The sequence below is a fragment of the Pollachius pollachius genome (assembly GCF_949987615.1).
Source record: "Pollachius pollachius genome assembly, chromosome: 13".
Lineage (NCBI taxonomy): Eukaryota > Metazoa > Chordata > Actinopteri > Gadiformes > Gadidae > Pollachius > Pollachius pollachius.
Window position 1 is genome coordinate 14,450,013 of NC_136946.1, and position 24,821 is coordinate 14,474,833.

At 45.2% G+C, this 24,821-nt stretch overlaps 1 protein-coding gene across 1 annotated transcript in view; it reads left to right on the forward strand.

Moving 5' to 3' along the window:
• Positions 1-5,097: 5,097 nt before the first annotated feature.
• slc25a13 (solute carrier family 25 member 13) overlaps positions 5,098-24,821 on the forward strand; it is a gene marked incomplete at both ends in the record, with an annotated part of 51,522 nt that continues 31,798 nt past the window's right edge. The window contains 6 exons of the mRNA XM_079749385.1: positions 5,098-5,109; positions 5,941-5,994; positions 6,107-6,249; positions 12,845-12,960; positions 15,813-15,952; positions 22,018-22,164. Of these exons, the coding sequence (XP_079605511.1) occupies positions 5,098-5,109; positions 5,941-5,994; positions 6,107-6,249; positions 12,845-12,960; positions 15,813-15,952; positions 22,018-22,164 (612 nt within the window). The remainder of the gene's footprint in view (positions 5,110-5,940; positions 5,995-6,106; positions 6,250-12,844; positions 12,961-15,812; positions 15,953-22,017; positions 22,165-24,821) is intronic.

Here is a 24,821-nt window from a genome sequence, read left to right on the forward strand (position 1 = left end):
CACACACCCATATGTGTTTATGTGTGTGTGTGTGTGTGTGTGTGTTTGCGTGCGTCAGAAAAATAAGAGGCATTCGCAGCGTGCGCGCCAACAAAGAGCAGCGGTGTGCGTTTCAGGATGAGGAGTCTGGAGGACATCAGGAGAGCTTGGCAGATCTGGAGTGACACCGGTTACTCCAGAGGGCTGCTGGTGAAAAACACTTCGCCCAAAGTCTGCAGTGGAAACGCTCCTTTGAAGCGCTTCCCTGCGGAAAAAAAGAGGCGGGAAGGGAAAAGCAGGCGAAGGCGCAGGCCAGCGTTTTCATAACTCCTGTCTTAATACTTTACAGGGAAATACCATCAACTTTAGGAGGTTTGATTTTGGTGCAGGTGGCTTTCTGTCATTTTGTTTTGAGGTGCTGAATAAGTGGGCCAAACCTACTGGGTCCACTAGTACACACCCTTGGAGACGTATGCATGCATCTCTCTTATGGACTTTAAAGGGAAATTAGGATAATCAAAATAAAGGTCATCTTACGTATTTGTACTTTTCTTTTGCACCACTACTAAGGTTAAAATGTGAGATTAAGAAATATTTGGGCATCATTTAGGAAACGGGAAAACTAAATGGCTGTTGTGACACTCTGATTCGGATTTTAAATTCTGTGTGTATGGGTAGTGTGTCACCTACTGTGTGTCTGTATTGTATGCAATGTGTGTGTTGTGTGACAATGGCCGACGAGAAAGAAAGAGGCATCTTCTTCAGTTAAGTGAGAGGAGAGTGAGTGAAAACGAAGACAGGCCTGAATGTCTAAGTTGTTGATGGACTAAGATGGAGACAGGTAAAATCATTTCTGAGAGAGAGGGCTCCCATTATCCCCCTGACAGCAGGGAGGCCAGGCTGGAGGGGACTGGCATGTTGAATAGCTTTTCCTGCATGCATTCTAGGGAAGAAATGTTTTTCCGAATATCTCTACGTCAAATGCAGTCACACAGGATCTATTTTGTTTGAGTGCATCGCACCCTGAGTAGAATTCATATCAAGTCTTTTGAAAAATACTCTCCAGCACAAACATGTGCTGAGCACAAACGTAATCACATCCACGGATATTTTCTCATTTAATCTTTCTCTCTCGTGCTTTCTGTCAGTCTCTCTTTTCATTCTCTCTCGCTGTCCAGGTGGCAGCCTGGACAGAACAGGAACAGGAACAGGAAAGAACTTAAAGATTTGCTGCCGCTCGCCCTCTCCCTCAAAAGACCTGCGTCCCCTCTGATCATTTCCCACAATGCTCCTTGCACGGAGGCCTCTGTGATCAGTGGTTTGTGAGAAAACGCAGGATTCCGACAGACAGCCGGCTGCGTAGGGGGATGGAAGCAGTGGGCCTACACCACCTCCTCCTTTTCTGTGTTCCTCTCTCTCTCTCTCTCTCTTTCTCTCTTCCTACCGCCCCCCCTGGCTCTCCCTTCAGATCCGCGGGGGCAGCATCTGGGTCCATTTATCCCAGCCGAGCGAGCTGGGGGCGCTCCCGTGCCCTCTCGGGTTGCAGGGCCTAAGTGTGCTGCAGTGTGGGTCCTTGTTGTTGTTGGGGAAGGACAGGGGCTCATGTCTGCCCACGGGCCTGTCTGGACCATCTCAAAGCCTCCCATCCACCCATCCCCTCCTTCTCTTCCAGGCCTCTTGGAAGCCCTGAGCCTGGGCCCGAACCCGGAGGCCTTGTGGTATGGTTAGTGTAGCGCTTCATCCGAACTGAGCGACGCTAAACAGATTCATGCAGAAGCTACAGCCAAGCAAACTTGACTTGAGGTTTAGGAGACTTTGGTGGTGGCTTGAAAGGGGGTGGGGGGGGGGGGATGATGCAAGAGCATCACTTCAAGCTACCCTCTGCGTGGGTGTCTGTGAATGTGTACCGTATATGTTTGCCTATTTTACTGACAAGAGTTGTTGCACGCATGTTGACAATATTTTATTATATCTGCATAATGACAACAAGAGTGAATGTTAGATGCATGATTTTTGACATAAATGCGTTTGCTTGTCATAAGCCTTCACTAGAAATCACCAAAAAATGCCAGGCGGCCTGCAGTTTGCTATAATCCCCAGTCGGCTCTGTGCCGTCAGTCCGGGTTATAAAGGTGCGTAAGTGAATGAAAGCAGAGTGAGTCTGACTGGGGACTCAAAGTTGTTGGGAAGTTATTCAAACACTCACTTATTCCGATGTAAACAGAGAGCGCTTGTCACACACTATTACATATATGGTGTTTACACGAACGCCACTTCAGTTAGGTAAATGACATGGTCAGAGGTGCTCGATGGTGTTGGATAACCCACTGATTTGAAATCTTCAAGGAGATTAAAGATGTATTCTTTCATGACTGGAAAGGATTTATTTTTGTATTGCACTATTTCCATATAGCTATTTCCAATACACTCATTCAATAGGCTACCTGTATCATTTATATGATTTGAGTTATAAAAGTATACAACAGATCATAGTGGTAATTTCAAGTAACTAAACAACCACAGATATAAATAAAAACGTGTGACCAGCACTTAGAGAAAGTAGAAGTCATTAGGTGGTAGGAAAATTATAACACGTCACTGTAACAAAGTGCTTCTCCTCTCAATGCTGTTCTCAAAATCCCATTGTCTTTAATGCAAACCAGATCTGCCCCACACTGTGTGTATAGTTTGTCTGCTGTAGTTTTTGTTGTAACCTAGTCTGGCAAGTATTTCATTTGCGTGTTGTTTGTCATTGTTGCTCATTGGCTGGTTTGCTTGTCTGCAATTTCCAAGCATGCATGTGTTGGATTTCCATGTTACCTATGATTCACTCATATAATTGCTCTCACAAATAATCATTTCAAAGGTACATTTGAGAACAAGGCAAACAATATTTTAGGTTATCATTAAATAGTGGGTTATGATCAATGGCAACATTAGCCCAGGTAGGCCTAAATATATATCAATAGATGTGTTTCCACATCTATTTCTCAATTGTGTTTGATTGTATAATTAATACCAACAGCTCGGAAAGGAGTTTAAAAATATTGAAAATGACTGAGGAAACTTAACACTTGAACAGCTGAAAGGTGACAAAGCCTTTGCAAAAAGTTGTTCCCTTTTTCTTAAAAAAGAAATTGGAAAATCCAGAACTCATTATCATATCATGCATTAATCATTTCAAATAAATGAGGTCTTTCATCTATTACACCACAGTATAATTCACAATAGCTTTAAAAAAGAAAAGAAGAGTGTGGAAAGAAAAGAGAGCACGAATGACTCCAACGCTGCCAAACTTTTTTCAGTCCCTTTATGAGGGCCCTGAAGAAAAAAACAGAAGAAAGAGCCGGGTGACTGACAGATGAGACCGATAGAGGAGAGAATGAACTGGCCATTTTACTGCGGTGGGGCCATTCGAGAAGGCATGATTAACTTGTCAGCATTTCCCAACTGAGACACACAACTTATTCCACCTCCGGAATACATCCCTGTTTCTCTGTTACTTTTATTAGAATGTCTCCCTACCCTTTGACCCCCAGGGCCCTCTGTTATTGGCTGTTAATTGGGACATGATGGTCAGTGTGGAGTGGGGAAGGGGGGCCTAAATGGCCTATTAATCATTGTTTAGAGTGTGCCGGGCTATTTTTGGTTGTTCGATGTTTAGTGAGATAAAAATAGGTGGCGGCGGAGGTGGCAGGAGACGGACGGCCGTCACTCATCGCTCATGCTGTCTGCCGCCGCCCCGCTAGGAAGTCGACAGGAGAGCCCTCAGGCCCTGGAAGTTCAAAGGTCCCAGGGGTTTAGCATTGTTAGCTATTTAGCTAGGTGGGCCATTGAGGATAGATTGATTAGTGAAAAGATAAGTAGAAATAACAATGGTAAAACCTACATCCTTTGTAAAGCAGCCTTTATAATAAGTAACAAAGTGAATTAGATGAAAACAGGGAAGTATATGCAGAACATCAAACAGTTAATGTTGTTTGATGTCATGTCCATATTAAACTGTGTTCATCCTGTGTTTTCCATGTACCCAGGCAAACATTGTCCTTACACGGGCAGGTTATCCAAACAGACACCCTAGTTTACCTGGTTCAAATGAAATGTGTAGTCCTCTCCCATGAATAAAACAGTGCACAAAGCAAACACAGCTTTGTGCACTCTGCAGTAAATGCCAACAAGTAAGTGAATTATTTTGCTAGGAGTTTCGACAGTGATGGAAAATAAAATGTCACCGGATCCAATCATTAATCGTGTCAAATATTGTCATATGACAGCCAAAAGTACAGGTTCAGAGATTCCATCGGCTGATAAAACATTACTTACAGCCATTTTTCCAATAAGCCATGGACTCTGTGGCTGTTCTGTCAATATTTGCAGGGGATGCGGGATATGCCCTGCCGAAGGCCATTTTGCAAAGAGCAGAGTGCCTGCTGGGAAAAATACAATGGTTCACGCTGGCTCTCTGGGAAGCTGAAAAGCCACTGGCAAAAGGCTGTGAATTATTTTAAGCGCAAAATGCATTTTCTTTGAAGACCGCCGGGCCATTAGAGCCCTTTTGCTCCCTTCTAAATTGTTTTTATGCTGTGAGTAATGTTAACCTTTGCTTTTGTACTCATGAAATTGTCTCCACCTTTTTCTCCGGCACAAAGCCTAGATGGCTTGGAAAAGATGGGAATAAACTATAGGAAGCATTTGCCACGAGGAAGAGGAGGTGTGAGGAAGGATCTAACCTTTTCTGAATATTTCTAAAACGTTTTCCCCATTGTTTTCCTATTAGATGTGTCACAGTGTGATACATACAGAATATTACAGAAGTATAACCCAATGAAGATGTTTATTAGGTTATAAACATGCACACAGACAACGCACCTACACAACGCGCACACACACACACACACACCCACACACACTCACACCCCCCCGCCCCCACACACGCACACACACTGTATAGATTTCCTGTATAGACTACATGCCACTAACCAGTTGACACTCAACCAGTGCCTTGCACCACGTGCGTACTTGATCCTCTTTCATCTCCCGACTCTCTCCTCTAATCTCCATGGGAACGTCGTCACGCATAGGGAAGTGAACGAGAGTTTGACAGTGAGCTAACTTAGCATGGCAGCAAAGGTAAGCATACTTTAACGCAACAATTGATAACGTTACGGTTTCTGACTGGCAGTCAACGTTTCAGAGGTGGCACATAATACGTAGAGTTATATTTCAGGGGCTACTATGGGAATGTTGTCGGAAGTACTCCCTTTATTAACGAGCTAACACAAACACAACCTACAGTCCGATGATTAACATTGACCATCTGGCAATGACATTGGAGCTTTACACTAGCCAGTTAGCTTAAACAGACAAGGCTAATATGCCTGAGGACCTGTTGGTTACCTGTCATTTCCCCGAAGCTACAAGGGCATCGCAGGGTGTCTTACCATGCTGATTAATCCAATGTTGTGTAATAGTCCGAGTTGCCGTCTCCGTTTTAGACAGTTCATGCATATCAATTATTAATGTAACGCTAACCTTGGGAGAATCCTGCTATAAGTTGCTGCATCATTATTTTAGGACAGTGCGTGCATGTGAATGAGAGGTGCGCGTGACGGAAAGGGAATTTAATTAACGCGTCCTATTTATTTATATGAGAAACGGCCAATATTGTTTTTTGTAACGAATTCGTTATGAACAAACTATTTTAAGAACAACTAATAGACGATTAAATAGGACACAGTTAAAAGGGTCGACAGGGATGCAAATAGTGCGCTCTGGAAAGGCCTAGATGTGCTCACTCGTAATAAAGGAATTCATATAAAAAAATAAATTAACAGAGAAAAAAAGTGGGCCTACCATAACTGTAAGCTGCTTATTATTAACTTGTGTATCAGTAAATGGGAGCAGAGGGTGTATACCACATTATTTTTGTCTGCGTCTAATTTCTATATTTTCATGTTGCAGGTTGTTCTGCCAAAGAGGGCCGACCCGACAGAGCTGAAAGCTGTCTTTGAAAAGGTTGTATTTTATTTTCTATTTTGTGTTTGATATTTTCCACGATTTTTTGTTGTTGTGGTCCCTTTGTTTACTCACCTTGCATGCTTTTCTCTTTGGCACCCCCTTTTTGCAGTATGCCAGCATCAAGAATAATGATGGCAGCTTCATGTCGCCGGAGGACTTTGTGACCCAGTTCCTCTATGCCCATACAGACATCAGGCTGTCAGAGGGGGCGACGACTCTGCTGGCCGGAGTGGTGGACCAGAAGAAAGATGGGTCTGTATTCAGTCTTGGCTGTAGGCACAGAGCTAGTCCATTACACTGCCTTCTGCCGTATCAAAGAGAGTGTGACTGGCATCACACTGTATCATTCCTATTTCCCATTTCCTATTTAGTCATTCAGAAGACACTTTTATCCAAAGAGACAAATTTTAGATTCAATATTTTACAAACATGTCATTAATCAACAAGTTGGTTGGGAATTGTTGCCCAAGGACACCTTCAGGTAGACTGCAGGGCCATTGGGGCTCAAACCCAGAAACTTTTCCCTGTTCTGCTGTGAAAAGCACTTATGTATTGGGTCGCTATTGCATTCGATCGCCAAATATATATAGAATGAGGTACTTAATGATGATAATAATAATGATCTCTTGTCAAAATATATAGGCCTATGTGATGTTTTACGCATGCTGGAATTATTAAATCAATCAATACATTTATTGACATAAAAACTGATAAAAATATATAAATTCTGGGTAAAGCAATTCTAGGATTATTAAAGTTAGAAGTACTCTGCAATGTCCTTTTAATAATTTATCAAAATGTTATTTTTTGCGTTCAATATATTAAAGTTTTAGCTGAATCCTCTGGTATAATTCTTTTTGCAGCAAGCTTCCATATTTGAATTATTTAACAATGAGACATCAAGCCACCAAAGACCTTTTTCAGACCTTTTTCTTCCTTTGTGCGTTCAGCCCTAATTTCACACCTCCTCTTCCCCCTTAACTGCACCTCCCTTGTTTTTTTACATTAATATGTATGCATTTAATGATACATAATGATAGGTAATAAAATGTTAGAGTAAGTAACAAAAAGAGGAAACAACACGTTGCCATGGGAACCACCTGGGTCTGTACAAAGAGCAAAGTGCATATGGCTCTGTAGTTTCACATTATTATGTCCATGGTAAGAAGTGTGCACATGGTGCGTGCGTACGTGTGTGTGTGTGTGTGTGTGTGTGTGTGTGTGTGTGCGAGCGCGTGTGTGCGCGTGTTTGCCTGTGTGCAGAAAACGAGAGGGATGGGGAGAGAGAGGGAGAAGGGGGCTGGTATTATGGAGGGGTTGGAAAAAGTAGGGGAAAAAGACATAGACAATCATCCGCACGCACTCACATACACACTGTAATTGCCCATGCTATTCAGAGGCACTCCCATGCATTGTGAGGCTTTAGAGCAGGGTAAATGGTGGCCGTGGCAGCAGGGTTATAAAGGGGCTAAATGGACAGGGAACCCATGCCCAGGCTCTGTATACAAACCTCATTTTGGATCCGTAGAGGGGATTTACACTGATATAGGGCGCCGCTGGGAACAACAAAAAAAAGTCTGTCCTTTTGATCACGGTTTGTGTCCGATAATACACAGACCTTGGGCTTTAGAAAAGTTGTTTACAGTTGATGTTGTCGAGGCCCCACGCTGTCTCCCCCCTGATGATTTGAAATATTATTTTACCTATGCACTTAGTGAAATAGGAACGGTTCTACAGGGCCTAGTTGGACTTGGTGATTACACCACTGAGGGCCTTTTGTTGCCGTAGATTGAAATGTTAATGACACGGAGACGAGCAAATGGCCACATCAGTACTCTAACGTTAGCTTGAAACATAAACAAATTGTTTCTCAAGCACCAACAGTGTAATTCCTAATGGCAAGGAAAGGAAAACAACCACTTTAGTATCTGTGTATGGGTCCATCCCTCATGAAAAATTGAAATTAGTTAACAATGCATCTTGTTGCCCGTCGTATATTGAAAGGTAATGTAGTGGCTGCTGTTTGTTTTTTGCCAGGTAAGGCTCAGTTACAGATGGAGAAATAGATTCAGTAGAGGTGCAAGTATTTGTGTGTGTGTGTGTCTGTGTGTGTGTGTGTGTGTGTGTGTGCTTGTGTGTGTGTGTGTGTGTGTGTATGTGTGTGCCCGTATGCATCCATGCATGTGGATTTGTCCGTTTGTGCGTGTTATTGGAGAGTTGGAGAGACTGCATTTTGTCTTTGTGTGTGTTTGCACGAGCCAACAAGCATTGAGACGTGTCCGGGTTGAGAGATGTAAACAACGCAGTCCATCTCTCTTCCTCCTCATCTGTGACTTTGTAAATCCAGAGACACAGTGACAGTGGAAAATATTGGTTTGGAGGAAATCACTTTCCCACCTTATTTTTATTCCCACCTTCCTGCGAAAAAGGAGAATTAGACAGTTAGACAGGCAAATAGATAGACAGATGGAGAGCCGATAGACATTCATGGCTATAGTGGGCAGCGTGTTTGGAGAAAAGCCATTTGTTGTTTGAGTTTGCGCTGACTTCCCCAGTGCATGGTAAGAAGGCATTGGCTCATCTTATTCAATACCTTGTGTTGTCACTTTTTTCTTATTACACCCTATTTATTTGTATCTAACTCTCTTTCTTTCTATCTCACTCTCTCTCTCTCTGTCTCTCTCTCTCTTTCTCCACCTCTAAATATTTCCTACTGTCCCTCGATATATTTCTCTCTTTAAAGCAGAAGTGTGGCTGTTTTCTTTTTATTCGTTCCACTTCCTGCCCCTCCACCATGTTTTCCTCTTCCTCCCTGGTGCTTCTTGATTGAAGAATCTCTGCTCGTGTGAGAAATAGGCTTCCCATAGTAAAAAATAAAAAACTTAAAAAAAACTTTGTTAAGAGATCATGCTGAGAAAATAGAGGTTTTCCAGCCACTGTGGACTTTCTGGACTGAACTAGTCGTGGTCCTCATTCAGAAGAGCTGATCTCATACGTATGTATGTGTGTGTGTGTGTGTGTGTGTGTGTGTGTGTGTGTGTGTGTGTGTGTGTGTGTTTTTGTGCATGCATGCATTTATACCTGTGCTGGCATGTAGTGAGGTTGTTTATGAAAACTGTGGTCGTGTGTTTAGTGCGCTTGTGAGTGTGTTTTCAGTGTCCGTGCACGTGTGGATGCATTTTGTGTTCGGCTGGGGGTGGAAGGGTTTGCCTGCGACTCTGTGTGTGTGTGTGTGTGTGTGTTTGTGTGTGTGTGTGTGTGTGTGTGTGTGTGTGTGTGTGTGTGTGTGTGTGTGTGTACTAGGTGGGTGGAAGGCTGTCAGTAACATCACAGTGATGCACGGAAAAGGGGGATTATTGAAGCTCCTCTGTGCTCTCTCACCCTGTACTATCGAAAACCTTGAGCTGTCTGGCTATCACCTCGCCAGCTAAACAACACCATACTTTTATGTTACCTGTAAACAATGTTTCCAGGCCTGGTTTTTCTGTCCGGGAGTGTGTATTTAGCTACCTGCTGGGAATAGATGGCAATAAAAGCTGGCTGACCCAACAAGGAGGGAGAAAAGAAAAGGAAAATGGAGAAAGGTAAGGCAACTGGTTGGGGAAGTGTAGTGTTGCCAGACCGCCAATCATATACAACTTAAGAGTGCTATCATTGTTTTTTCTTTTCTCCTTGTGCTAGAACAGTGGCCTTATTTAAGCTGTCATCCTGGGGAATGCATTTGAAACCCTTAAAATGTATTCCATATTGAATAATTAGTAGTTTATTGGATATTTTTTTTTCCCACTCTAAACTGTTTAAACTGCTAGAAATTACTTTCACTCATTATTGAGAATGCCAAGATTTATGAATATGCAATTTGGACTCCACCCTCAGTCCCCATCCCCCTACTCCCCTCTTGAGGTAAATCTGCCAAGTCATTTACATATATTTACATATTAGGCTATAATAGGCATCAACCTGCTTTTGTCATCAGATTGTGCACTCATGAACGCACAATCTAATCTATGGCCCATAATTCATGAAAAGATGCAAGTTTACCATGATGGAAAAACATGTTTTCTTGTATTCAGTAAAAGTCACACAAAAATCTTTGGAACCCGTTGAGGAAGTGTAGCGTTTTGTCTTTCAGTGAAACCAGACGTGTTTACATTAAAAAGAATATACACAGATCTGATCTCTTCTCTGGGTTGATAGAGCCCTGGAAAGTACAGGAGGTTTCCAGCCCCCCTCCTCCTCTTTGGGGTATTGCATTAGACCTTTGAGCGCTGCGTTGACCTCCACTGTGTGTGTACATGATTTTGTGTGTATTTTTTTTGTTTGAGCCAGTCTGGACAAGATCCATAGCAGTTGATGGTTGGGAGATGCCGTGGGTTGGTCTGATTATTGAGTGGCTCCATGGGGCTGAGCCTGGGTTGCGAGGGGCTATGGCTTCCCCTTCTCCCATTGTAATCGTCTCGTAGTCATCATGCCGCTGCTAATCAACCATCATAACCGTCATCCTTGGCCAAAGAGTTGTACGTAAATAGATAGGAGTGTGTGGGCAAGTCCCATGCACACACGGACGCTCTAAGGATTCATGTGTTTGTGTGCGCCTGTGTGTGGGTGCATGTTTTTTTGTGTCTGTGCGTGTTTGTATTTGTTTGCATGCGTGTAAAAATAGTTTGTATGTGTGTGGGTGCGCATGTTTGTTTGTGTGTGTGTGTGTGTGTGTGTGTGTGTGTGTGTGTGTGTGTGTGTGTGTGTGTGTGTGTGTGTGTGTGTGTGTGTGTGATTCATCCTATGTTGATCAACAGTGCTTTAAGTTATGCTCATGGATTCCTCCTATAGTCCATGTCAAGGAGAAACACAGTCTGGGTGGGTGGCAGACATGGAAATTGAGGGGGAAAAAACTATTCATCCCATGTGGGAATCTTTATACTGTCCAGCTCTTCACCCACTGCTTTCTATAGCTTCTGCATCACCCTTTTTACCTTTAGTATTCTTTATATTAGAATAATAATAATAATAATAATAATAATAATAATAATAATAATAATAATAATAATAATAATTATTATTATTATTATTATTATAGCACTTGTTAACTAAATAATAATTTTAAGGAACATCCGTCATCATCCTGCAAACTGATCATTATTCCCCCATGAACAGTGCTGGTCTAATTTACAATTTGTTTTTTCCTGCTAATTCCTGTTCAGGGTTGTGTCCGACGGACTAGAGCGTATCACAGCTATTGTGTGTGAGATGAGGAAACACCCTGTCACCGGTCTTTCATTGAGTCATCTTCACACACCAGTCACACCTGCTGGGTAATTTGAGGTGCCCAGTTTGTCTGAGCTTTATGTGATCTGAAAGGAAGGCTGCAGCTGTAATCTCTGCTGACCAGCCCAGATTCAACACCCAATATCATGTGAACTCTGTGATTCTCATGAATGTGTCTCTTTTTTCTCTACATTTTTGTCTTCACACACCAACAAACAAACAAACAAACACACACACAAACACAAACACACACGCACACACACAAACACACTCAAAGGTAGTAACCACTCTTGCATATGTGAGTTACCCCCCTTACTAGTGACTCACAAAGATCACCACTATCGCAGGCCCTCACAAACCTCTCTCCCTCTAAAATGAAACATAATTAATTACAGCAACAAGGAAAAGGCAATGATTGCTCCCCTCACTAGTGCGGTGGAAATTGAAATAGATTTAATAGATGTAGGCTCTGGGGACGGGTCATTACCAGTGACCCCTGCTGGGATTACTGCTTCCATTTGTGAGCTCCATAATGGACTTGTGACAGCTAGGAGCTGGGGGTCAGAGTTCAAATGCCACCTTGGGGTCCATTCATCCTTCCATTCAACCCACTCGGCCATCCACCCACCCATCCATCCATCCAATAATCTGTCCATCTGTCCGTCTATCCATCCAGCCAACCAGCCCCCCCTTCATCCACCCCACCACACGTCCATCCACAAACCACCCACCTTACCATGTCTACTACCTACCCATCCTCCGATCCAGCCATCTATCCATCATCCCTTTGTCAGTCAGATGGAGAGGTGGATAATGCAACAGTGATGAATATTGTTATGCCTTGACACATTGATAATTTCAAGCTGTTGCTCATATTGTATTCAATTATGATGCTTTTTTATTGCGGAATTTCCCTAGCTGGCTCTGGACGCTTGCCTGCTTGTTTAAAATGGCACAGGGCAAAGAAAAAACTTCACATTAAGGTTTAAAGTTGGTCCTCTGTGCCAGCTGCCAAGTCAGACAGGCAACCCACGCTGAGTTTTTTAAACTGTTTTCTTGCTGTAACGCTGGATGGAGTTATGATATGGGATAATAGACTACTGGATAAAAGACCTCCTGAATTACACAAGGAACAGATTGAAAAGCTGTTGCTAAGTGTGCGGCTATACCACCGGGAGACAATCATTACATTGTTGTTGGACGTTTAATGCAGCGCTTTCACCTGAGCCAACATGCAGATTTGAATTCATCTCGGTTTTAACTTGCGGTAATTAAGCACAAGGTTTGGTGTGTATTTGAGCAGTCTATGGATGTCACACGTGACATATATAATAGAAACAACACATTATCCATTTCATTCTTTCCTCAAGTATAATTATCGTGAGATGTTAAATTGAATCCAATAAACCTCAATAAATATATAATGTAATATAAATAACTAAAATATTTGCCCTCTTCAGGTATGAGTACTAGCTCTATATGTTGGAGCAACACTTGGCAGTGTTCACTATGAGAACTAATACACATCCTTTGTAGAGTAGCAGAGAAGTGTAATCTTCTGAATCCCTCTGTCTCCTCTTAGGTTGATCTCCTTCCAGGAGTTCCTGGCTTTCGAGTCTGTGCTGTGTGCCCCCGACGCCCTCTTCATGGTGGCCTTCCTCTTGTTCGACAAAGCAGGAATCGGGATGACCACTTTTGGTAAGCAACCCCCCCCCGCCTCGATGCTTTGAAGGACAGGTACACCTGACACTCAGCAGACAACAGAGTGGAGACATAGGTTACTTTAGCTTTGTGTGTTAAAGTGGCAGAATCTGTGTTATGCAACCATAAAGCAGCCCACTATGGATTCTGACATTTACATGTAACAGATGTGTTCAATGCTATGCTACACTTAATGGAACTAAGGCCTCTCAGTGCGGAGAAAAAACACGCCCTGCACATCATGCAGAGCGACTAGCATTTCGGTATGACAACACATTGTCATACCGCGAGCAGAACTCACAATCTTTGATGAAGTCCTGAATGCGACGTTTCAATTTATTTTAAGCCGAGTAATGCCTGAGGAACAGAATATCAGACTTGTGTTTTCCATTCTGAATTTCATACAAATGAGTGTGAAGGAGTATAGGGGACTGCAGCTGGAAATTAGCCAAATAGGCTAAAGCTGCTCCTTCTCAAAGGGGACTGTCCACAAAACTATAAACAAATAAACTAAACTAAAACTAAATAGCTGGAGGGAAGGCGCTGTTACAGGTGACGTCAGGGTCCGAAATGATGGGCGGATAGACTCGACCGTTTGGCTGGTAAAACAATTCAGGGCTGAATATTAAAGCGATTGCTTGGCTTAGAAAATATTTTTCACCTTGGCAGGTATAAGGCTAACTGGAAAAGTACATTTTGGACCCTGGGTGACATGCATGTTTTGAGGTGTGGATGTGTGTGTGTGTACTAGTGTGTGCGTCCAGGGATGGGTGCTATGATGTGGTGTTATGATGTGGTGTTAGGATGTGGGGGTGGACGGCGGTAGATTTGGCTGATTGGCGTCTGAACTCAGAAACCTGGCGTAGCGGTGAAGAAGACTTTTATGCTCGTTAGCGTATTTCTCCCATTTGCCTAATTGATTTAAACAAGCCTAATGCCGGTGTTCTGTAGGTGTGCGAGGTGTTGGGCACATTAGTGCTCATTTGAAATGCGCCGCACACGTTGCACTCGTAAACAGGGGGAGAGTAAGTGAATTTCGTTTTAATTGTTGGCTTCGACGAGCAGTGAGTTCATTATGCCTGATTATATATGCACATATGTAAATGTTCATATTTAAAAGGATAAATAAGAGTGACGTTGTCTCGGGGGCAATTAAAAGGTCTGTTGTTTTTTTGCCTCTCCCAAAGGTTAATGAATATCCCAGTGGCTGTTGTGAGCGAGCGGCAGACTCTCGCACAAGTGGAAAATTGCATGAAAAACATTACGAGGCATTATGGCATTCGCAAACACTGCAACTACAGTGTCTGTCACACAGGTCGGGCTGCCATTTCACTTTGCACAGGGCGAATAACTTGTGACTGAGATGATGGACTTGTCATAGTTGCTTTATTGTGACAAATCACAGTATTTCCCTCCCTCTCCTCACCCACTCGGCAGCTCGCCTTGGCGACGGTGGAGATTGAAGTTCTTGCGGCCGTCCACCTATGTAACGACTCACAGCTTTATTGCCTATTAAAAGCCTTCATTGCGTTGGCCTAGGCTCCATTGAAGCCCTGTTTGTTTTTCCAAACAGCGAACGGCTGCACCCGGCTTCTTTCTGATTTCATTACGCTCTGCACGGCCATTTATTATTTGATAATAAGCGTCAAGAGTCATTTCTGTAAAACTCGCGACGGCCATTACCCCAACTTTAAAGGGGGTTTCAATGCAGCTTTATTTCTTGTTTCTTCACGCCTGACTCAAAATAAATCCATAATTCGGGGGGGGGGGGGTGGGGGGGAATATAGAGTTCATAAAATTGAAACATCTTAAGCATGTGAAATGCAACTGTATTTCAGCCAGAAAATCGTGGAGAAAAAAGAAAAGAGTGGAGTGTTGACATGTCTATAAAAGTTGATAATATAAATGGCGGGCTCTGCGCGGCCCTACACCTTCATATCCTTTAAGGAGTTAGACCCTGTATATTTATTGCCTCATTAAAGTGTAAAAAAATAATAAGAAAAAAACTGCCAGAGCTGTGTTTCTTCTCCTTCTTCTTCAAGCAATATTGCCTGGCGGCAGAGAAAGCATCACCTTTTCTGGTTCAATCGCTCACTCACTCACTCACTCACACTCTCTTTCTATCTCTGGCACTCTCTCGATTTTTAGTTCTCTTTTTTTGTCAAATTGTTTCTTCCCCCCGTATCCCTACTAGGCTTAGTTCAGAAGCGTGGCTTGTTTGGTAATAAGAAACAGGTCGCCCTATTGGTTTGTTTTTGTTTCTCCAGTAAGGCTGTAATTTGGGACTCATGTTCAGTGTCTCTGCAGAAGCTGTACAAGGTTTGCAGGGGAAAACACAATGTGGGAGCCAAGGCAGCCTTTTAGAAAATCCACTCTCTCGCCCCTAGGCCCTTTAGGATCGTAGTTTAGGACTTAACACCTCGCTCATAATTAATCCCAACATGATTTTCTTTCCCTCGCCGATATTTAGGTGTGCATTATGTAGAGAAATATACATATAATGAGACCCTCAAATGTAGAAATTGCTAGGAAAGGTTCAGTTATAGAGGAGACAAGCAAAATGTAGCGGCTGTAGCAGTTTGTTTTGGGTTGCATGTTATGAATTAAGGAATAAAGTCCTAAAATGTTTCTATTTAGCCTGGACAAGCTAAAAGCATAAAAAAGTACTTCATGCCAATTCATGAAATTATTATTGATAATTTATGGATTTGTTGTATTAGTAAATCAATTGCAATATATATTTAAATCCGGTCAGGTATCCTCCCTACCTGACATGATCACGTCAGCACACCACATTTAATATAAAGCATGTATCTAATGGTGTTGTGTGTGTTGTGTTTCTCTTGCAGAGGATGTGAAGCAAGTCTTCAGTCAGACCACCATCCACCAGCACATCCCCTTCAATTGGGACTGTGAGTTCATGCGCCTGCACTTTGGCAGCAGGCACAGCAGGCACCTGACCTACGGGGAATTCACTCAGTTCCTCCTGGTGGGTGGAACGTCTCTCTGACTGTCTGTCTGCCTGTCTCTTTGTCTTACTGTCGGTTATATCTGTCCGTCTGTCAATATGAATGTCTGTCTGCCTGGTTTGTCCTTTCTGTCCGTCGTGTCGGCCGATCCGCTTACCTGTCTGGTCTGTCTGTCTGTCCATCCGTCTGTCCGTGCACCCGTCCGTCCATCCTTGTATGTATGTTCGTCACACATACACTCTGTCACACACACACACACACACCCTCCCACACACCCCTCGGCCATATAGCTTTCAAACTCGGGTCTCTCCACATTGAGAGGATTACTCGTTAATGAAACACTGAGGTTTTTCTGTTTGCTACACTGTCAGCATTTGTTTTCCATTAGCTGACGCGCACCTAGCAACCGCAGCGGTGCGCTCACGCTAACCCCAGGTACAGGAACACTTTCACCTCCATAAATGTTATAATGCTAGTGGTGCTGGGGACATTTCTGGTGTATTTGTGGCGTGCAAGCCATTTTCCAATATGATGTCTAGACTTAAATCAGGCCTGAGCAATGAGAGGTGGAGGGGGTGAGGTGATGGTGGTGGGGGGCGGGGGGGAGGTGTTCTCAATGAAAGAGGGGCCGATGCGTGCCAACTTTGCATCCACACTCACCATGTATCTGAATGAGCTTTTTATATTACATTTAACCGAGACCAGATGTCTCGCATACAGTGAGTGGGACGCATGGGGATATTGAGATATTGTTGTATGTTTTTAGTGTGCGTGTGTGTGTGCGCATGTCGCCTGCCTCATTGTGTTCACCTTCCCCATCTTTCCGCACACTCTCCTCTCTGTCCCTGCTGTACGTGGTGGAGGGTGTGCCAGTGTTGCTTGTCCCATCTGCGTGCACGGCTTCCGTCCTGTGGTAGTCTCATGCAACATGCGAGTCCTTGCATGCCGCATCGTGCGGCGTTGTTGCAGGTATAGACGCCGTAACTCAAAGTTTGACAGCGATCCTGGTTCTCAGTCACTCAGTCTGGCAGTCAGTCAGTCGGTCGGTCGGTCAGTCAGTGGTTTTCCCAGCTTCTTCTCACAGCAGTGCGCCAGCAGGCCGGCAGCCAACGGTGCTCATTGTTTTACCCTGAACATGCACATTTCCGCCGTGGCTGCTTGCTGCATTTGATCATCTCATGGCTGGCTGAGGGGGGGAAAAACTGCCTGGAGAAACAAAAGCGCTCGCTCGGCACGAGATACCCGCCGCGTTCGCTAGAGAGGAGTAGTAGGCGTCGCAACAAAACTAGTACATACTTTGATGTTTTTGAAAAGATTATAATGATCAGGGATTTTATGATCGTCTTTATACTTGGCCGCTTCCAGTGGATTCCTCCTGGATGATTATCCGAATAGGTTTGAGGTTGTTTTGGGCTTAGATAAATTGAGGCCAATTATGAAGCAGATGAACTTTATGTGATAACAAAGAATTTATATTTGTTCTTGAATGAGAGAATATGTTTTGGTTGGAAAGTCTGCTGTCATACAATACAGTGTTCTTGATGGTTCAGTGGAGATGAGGCGTCGGGCAACGAATGTCCTGTGAAAATAAATCTGTATGAGCTGCTCCATTAAAGAGATGTTCTGCAGTATGCAGTCAAACTCAAGGAGGGGAATCAAACCTCCTGAGGGTTCCTTGGTGCCCATAATGACTGTCAGGAGCCCAAACGAAAAGCATGTAGTTGTGCAATGCTACATGCATGACACATGACTCAACACACAGTATACCCAAACCTAGCACAATTTAATTCCATGGCAATGGCCATTAAGGGCATGTCCTTGATTAATTCACCGCCATTTGAATCCATTCCAAGCAAACAGAGACCTACACTCCCTTTCCTTTATATAGTAATTCAATGGCCCTGAATGGATACCTGTAACCATGTTCAAATTGTGTTATGATTATGTTATGTTATGGTTCTAAAATACCAGATATAAGAGCTGACCTCTTTTATTCCCATTGCTGGGTCTCATAAAACTCCCCAAAACACCCAACCTCCCACCATCTCCCTTGCCATCCCTCATGTCCAACACGGATGTTTTTTCTGTGTCCATTTCGCCATGATAACCATGGCGCTGCCAGATGTTTCACAGTACGGGATTATTGGCCAAAAAACGGTTATGCCGCACATTCCTCACGATGACTTTCTCTCTCTTTCTCTCTCTTTCTCTCTCTCTCTCTCTCTCTCTCTCTCTCTCTCTCTCTCTCTCTCTCTCTCTCTCTCTCCCTCTCTCTCTCTGTCTCTCTCTCTCTCTCCCTCTCTCTCTCGCTCTCTCTTCTCCCTCTCTGGCCAATTACTGTTTCGATGGAAGCCAGAGATTCTCACCAATTACATGCATTTTTCCCGTCTCATGCGTGGAAGTCGTCCAACGGGCTGAGTGCATGCGTGGTCAGAGCTGTTGCAGTGTGCTGCTCCTCCACCTATGGGAACGCGTGTCCGTAGAGCCAAGCGCACAAACCTACAGGCCGAGACAGAATATTTGGAATTGCGTGGAAGGAGACACTGCGTTCGAACCCTCACGCAAACACTCAAAAAGAATACGAACATCGGAGTATCCACGGGATGATAACGGGACTCCTCTACCCGGGAGGGGGGGGGACTGATATGATAACGCTATGCAGATGGCTCAGAGGCACATCCTGCACGTAAGTTAAGATGGTTCTGTCTCTTCTGGTAGCCGCAACTCCCGTTGAGCGGAATCAGAAAACTGGAAAGGAAGAGGGGGAGGCTTCCAACTCGAATCATTGGACGTGGAAAAAACAAACGGTTTCTTAATGACGTGTTTCCCGTGCAATCCCGCAGCAAACAAAATGACAGAACTCACGGAACCTCCTTGTTCGCTGTTTTATCTCCACGGCTTAAAATGTCCGCCGGCTGGCCATCGGGCCGCTTCCTCTGAGTGAGAGCCATTTCCCTGAAGACCCCTCCTACAGTTGCAACAGGTTAAGGTTTTAGCAGGCTCAGTATGTTAAACAACTGCCCGCCCTCCCCTATCCCCCGAGACTATGGTTGTGTTGTTGCTGCGTGTGGTTCTTTCATGGTCCTCCAGATTCTCAACATGGCCAGCTCGAGAGCTAGAATGGATGTATCTGCTATTATTTTGTCTTTCTTTCATTTCACAAACACACACACACACACACACACGCACACACACACACACACACACACGCACACACACACACACACACACACACACACACATACACACACACACATATGCTCACAAACAACAAACACAACACATGAAATTGGACGTGCGCTTGCACACGAACACGGATCACAAACACATTTCTCATCTGGTTCTCTTTTTGTTTTGGCTTTTTAGGATTCAGCTGTCCCCCCCCCCTCCCTCCTGTGCGGTTTATTCCTCTGGCTTGCGATCCAACCCTACTCACAAACACGGAGGCATCCAGTCGGATGCTCACCAAGTCTGGAGGCTGAAAATCTCACCTTGTTTACTCAGTGATTGTATGTGTGTGTGTGTGTGTGTGTGTGTGCATGAGTCTGTGTGTGAGTGTGTGTGTCTGTGTGGGTGCATGGGTGTGTGTGTGTGTGTGTGTATGTGCATTTGCAGTCATGAGTGCGTGCACGTGTGGGCGTATGCATTTACGTGCATGTGCCTTTGTTTGTGTGTGTGTGTGCGTGTGTGTGTGTGTGTGTGTGTGCATGTGTGTGTGCATGTGTGTGTGTGTGTGCTTTTATGGGCCAATTTGTCTATTTATTCCTCCGACTTCAACTTACTTCTTGCCAGCCAGCCCGGCCCCTCCCCCAGCCCCCCACGGTGCTCACAGGTGATACTGACACAAGCCCGCCAGATCTGCCGCCTTTTTTATTTTCACCCCTCTTATTTTTCCACACTGGGCGCCACTCAGCTTTGCAATGTAAATGTCAGCTCCGCATCTCGGATGGCTCATCTGGATCACAGCCCCGGAGGACACGTTCAGGCTCATTAACCCGCAATAAATGTCAGAGTTAATCAATTTATATGCAAGGCTGCTTGTGGTTACAAATCATTTGAACAAGATCTCATGAATCGCATTTTGTTTTTATGTGTATTAGATTAAGGGTTGAATACGTTGGATATTTCACTTGGCAAGTGATCTTTTTAATGTGAAGTAATCGTTTACATTGTCGCGACAATTTGCACTACAGCAAAGAGGGGCGAGAGGAGAGCATCACTTTAATGAATGTCAACATAAACATGAGGGGAGGCCACCGAAGCAGCGACGACAAGTCATTCATTGTCTGTGATTATTGCGTTGTATCTCCAGCATAAGGCAGTGGAGAGTGAGTTAACCCTTTATGCTGCAGTGAGTCATTCACCCGTACTCCTCTGTGGCTTAATGCACACTCTTCGTCTCCATGAATGTTCCTTTGAAACTCCCAAGCCACGCAGAGACACTGGACACTGACTCAACAACACCCAACCACCAAACCAACCCCCAATGTCCCTTCACTTGTGTGTGCACAGCTCAGATTTTTGCTATGTTTAACAAGGAACAAATATATATTTGGGTGGTCTTGTTTTAGCTTTAAGGACAGGAGAGTAAAGCTAGACGGGAAAGCGGTTTAAAAGAGGGTGGGAATGACATGTAAGAGTAGCAGGGACTCTAACCCGGATCACTACGAGGAGTATTGCTTACATGGCTAGTGCACTAGCAAGTCAGGAATATATAATATAAAGATAATGAGTTTGGGTCGCTGTCTGTCATCTCTTCTGAGGGTGTTGTGTGAGGATGTGTCCTCCACCCTCCTGGTCTCTGTGTTGTGTGAGCAGAGGGATGTGTCCTCCACCCTCCTGGTCTCTGTGTTGTGTGAGCAGAGGGATGTGTCCTCCACCCTCCTGGTCTCTGTGTTGTGTGAGCAGAGGGATGTGTCCTCCACCCTCCTGGTCTCGGTGTTGTGTGAGCAGAGGGATGTGTCCTCCAACCTCCTGGTCGCGGTGTTGTGTGAGCAGAGGGATGTGTCCTCCACCCTCCTGGTCTCGGTGTTGTGTGAGCAGAGGGATGTGTCCTCCACCCTCCTGGTCTCGGTGTTGTGTGAGCAGAGGGATGTGTCCTCCACCCTCCTGGTCTCGGTGTTGTGTGAGCAGAGGGATGTGTCCTCCACCCTCCTGGTCTCGGTGTTGTGTGAGCAGAGGGATGTGTCCTCCACCCTCCTGGTCTCGGTGTTGTGTGAGCAGAGGGATGTGTCCTCCACCCTCCTGGTCTCGGTGTTGTGTGAGCAGAGGGATGTGTCCTCCACCCTCCTGGTCTCGGTGTTGTGTGAGCAGAGGGATGTGTCCTCCACCCTCCTGGTCTCTGTGTTGTGTGAGCAGAGGGATGTGTCCTCCACCCTCCTGGTCTCTGTGTTGTGTGAGCAGAGGGATGTGTCCTCCACCCTCCTGGTCTCTGTGTTGTGTGAGCAGAGGGATGTGTCCTCCAACCGCCGTCTCTGTGTTGTGTGAGCGGCGGTTTGTTGACTGTCTCTCTGCAGACTTGTGGTTGCAGGTACTGATAATGGCTGCTAATTTCAAGGGCCTTGTGGGAGCACTCCCTACCACAGCCGTCTGTCGTCCCTCTGGACTTATACACACTGCACGTGTGTGTGTGTGTGTGTGTGTGTGTGTGTGAGTGTTAGTTATTTACCTTGTGTGTGTGTTTTGTGTTTGTGTTTGTCAGAAGCAGATAAAGTGAGCAGTAGCGTGATTAGACAGATTGCCTGGGTGTGTGTGTGTGTGTGTGCGTCTGTGTGTCTCCTGAGTGTTCTCTGTAGGTTGTGTGTGTGTGTGTGTGTGTGTGTGTGTGTGTGGGGGGGGGGGGGGGGGGGGGGGGGGGGGGGGCAGTCAGATCAGTCGGGGTGGTACCAGGTAAGAAGATTGAAACCACCCAGCAGACTCCTGTTGCATATAATACAATGGTTTGGAAATTTGTATTTGTATGTGTGCGTGTGACCCCCCTTATAACTTCCCCCTTCGCCATTACATGGCATCTACACCCGTGTGCCTCAGTGTTGGCGATGCTGATGCAGATGATGACTTCCTGTTGCCCCCTCCTCCTCCACAGGAGATGCAGCGAGAGCACGCGCGGCAGGCCTTCGTGCAGCGGGACGGCGGCCGCAGCGGCGCCATCTCCGCCCTGGACTTCAGGGACATCATGGTCACCATCCGGCCGCACATGCTCACCCCCTTCGTGGAGAACTGCCTGGTGGCGGTGGGTGTCTGTGTGGCTGCCCGTCTGTCTGTTCTGTGGTTCTGCCTCTCTCTATCGGCCTCTATGACTCTGTCTTTCTCGCTAGCTCTAGCGCTCGCCCACTGTTCAGGATCAAGCTTCTCTTTCTCTATCTCGCTCTATCACAATCTCTATCTATCTTTTTCTTACTATCTGCGTCTATCTCTCTCTCACCTTTCGCTATCTCTCTCTCTCTTTTACTATCTCTCTTTCACTATCTTTCTCAGACTCTCTCTTTATCTCACTCTCTCTCTCTCTCTCTCTCTCTCTCTATTTTTCTCTTTCTTTCTTTCTTCCTTTCTTTCTCTCTTTCTCTCTCTCTCTCTCTCTCTCTCTTTCTCTTTCTCTCTCTTGCTGCCCTTTGTCCTCTTTCCCTCCGTCCCTCTCCCTTTCCTCTCTCTCCTTGTGTTGTATTCCTCTGTTCTCTATTTCCTTAATGTTACTTCCTTCCTTCCTTCTTATCGCTCCTCTGTCCCTTCTGCCTCCCAATTTTCTTCCCTTCCCTTCCAACCCTTTCTCCTTCCCCCCCGTCCACCCCTCCATCCTCCTCCTCCTCCTCCTCCTCCTCCTCTCCTCTCTTCTTCCATACCGTGTCATTAAGTCTAACCTCTCTGGCAGGAGTATGGAAGCCAGGCCGCCAGTCCACACACACACACACACACACACACACACACACACACACACACACACACACACACACACACACAGCAGACAAAGACCACAAAGCTTCTGTGTGTGTGTGTGTGTGTGTGTGCGTGCACATGCTCGAGCACGTCCATGCGTTCCATAAACACCTTTTAGACTTTGTCATTTTCTCTGCAGTGTTTATCGACCAGTCGTCTGGTTTTGATGTTAGTAAATACACTTACACATACGCGCGCGCATGTCGGCAAGCTCGCACCCACACACACACATACACACACACACACACACAAACACACGCACTCACACACACACAGACACACACATACACACACACAAACACACCCGAAAATCGCAGACTATAGACACAATCAGGGCAGCATTGTGGCAGAAGACATAAGTCAAGAGAACGGCTTCTAATTGGCTCGATAGAAAGGAGAAATTAGCGACACCCTCCCAGAATATTATTATTCTCTGTCTGACTACTGCATCGCTTTGGAAATCAGGCGCGTATGCATGGGCGCGATTTGGTCTGCAACCATATCTTGCATTGGGTCTCGAACATACAGAATAGACTGTTATATTTTGCTTTTCTGTCAGGGCAGTTTCACCCGCCCTGATATCGAATACACACTCATACATATTCCGTCCAAATACATTGTGAGCATATACAGACCCGCTGGCTCTTTGTATCCCTTCCCATTACATCGTATACACACACGCGTACGTGCACACAGAGAGCTGTTGCTGCATTTGTGTCTGTAAAGCAAACAGTGCCATCTAGTGAAGGTGGTGCTTCAGGTTTTTCCACTCCTCTATGTATAGTGTCCCCCCCACCCCCACCCCCTACCCCTACTACCTCTACCCATCAACACCGACGTCTAAAGTGCATTTCCTATGATCTGCTGACCCAGTTTATTTAAAACAAAACAACAATTCTTCTGCAGAACACACAAATACAAAGCACCCCCCCCCCCCCCCTTCTTTATGCGTGTTTCAGTCCTGTTCTTGTCTCACCGCTTATATCGGTGTGTGATCACCGCGCTGCGCCTCGCATAAAGAAGGTTGCGGCAGTGCCAGGAATGCCTTGCCAAAAAGCGCCCAGGCGCCTATTTTTAAGCCCACTTATTTTTTACCTTGTTCTATTCTTTGCTTCCCCCTCCACACCGCTACCTCCTCCTCGTAAATAGCAGTAAATTAAAAGCCCAGAGAGAGTGTCGGCCTCATGATATGGGGGAGAAACATAAATAAAATCCCCCCCCCCCCCAAAAAACATTGAGGGTTAAACGAGCCCACCGGTCCCTGTGGGGTGCAAAGTACAGAGGCGCGCCTGAGCAGACATTGTAATCTCTTAAACCTTAAGATCTACCCGGTGGCCTGGCGGCTGGCTGTTTATGTGCTCACTGCTTGACGTTTGTCCCATATCGATAACTGTCAAGGCAGTGTTGCGTTTATTTTCTTCGTATTACTGAGTACTTTCCGATTTTTCTTGACACACACACACAAACACTCACACTCACTGTCAGACACACATGCATGCGTGCATGTTTTCGTACGTGTGTCTGTGTGTGTTTGTGTGTGTTTGTTTTCTGCGTGTCGGGTTGTTGCGTTTTGACAGTCGGCAATTTGCGGATCACGCGGGAGCGCGTTACCAAAGAGACTGTACACTGGGAGATTGGCTGAGAGATTGTGTGTCTCGCTCAGGGCGCAATCGACATATGGCCGCCACCGTGTTCCAGGCCAAGTGCCTTATTGTTGGGGAAGTGTCAGCGCGTCAAATAACTCTTTCACGTAAATCCCCTCTTTCTCACCCACACACATCCATCCATCAATCTCCCGTGCTTCATTCCGTGCATGTGTTTGTGTGTGTGTGTGTCTGTGTGTGCGTGTGTGTGTTCATGCATGTGTTTGTGTGTGTGTGTGCTTGTGTTTGTGTATGTGTGTACCTGTGTATGCGTGTGTGCTCATGTGTGCGTGTGCTCATCTGTGTGTGTGTA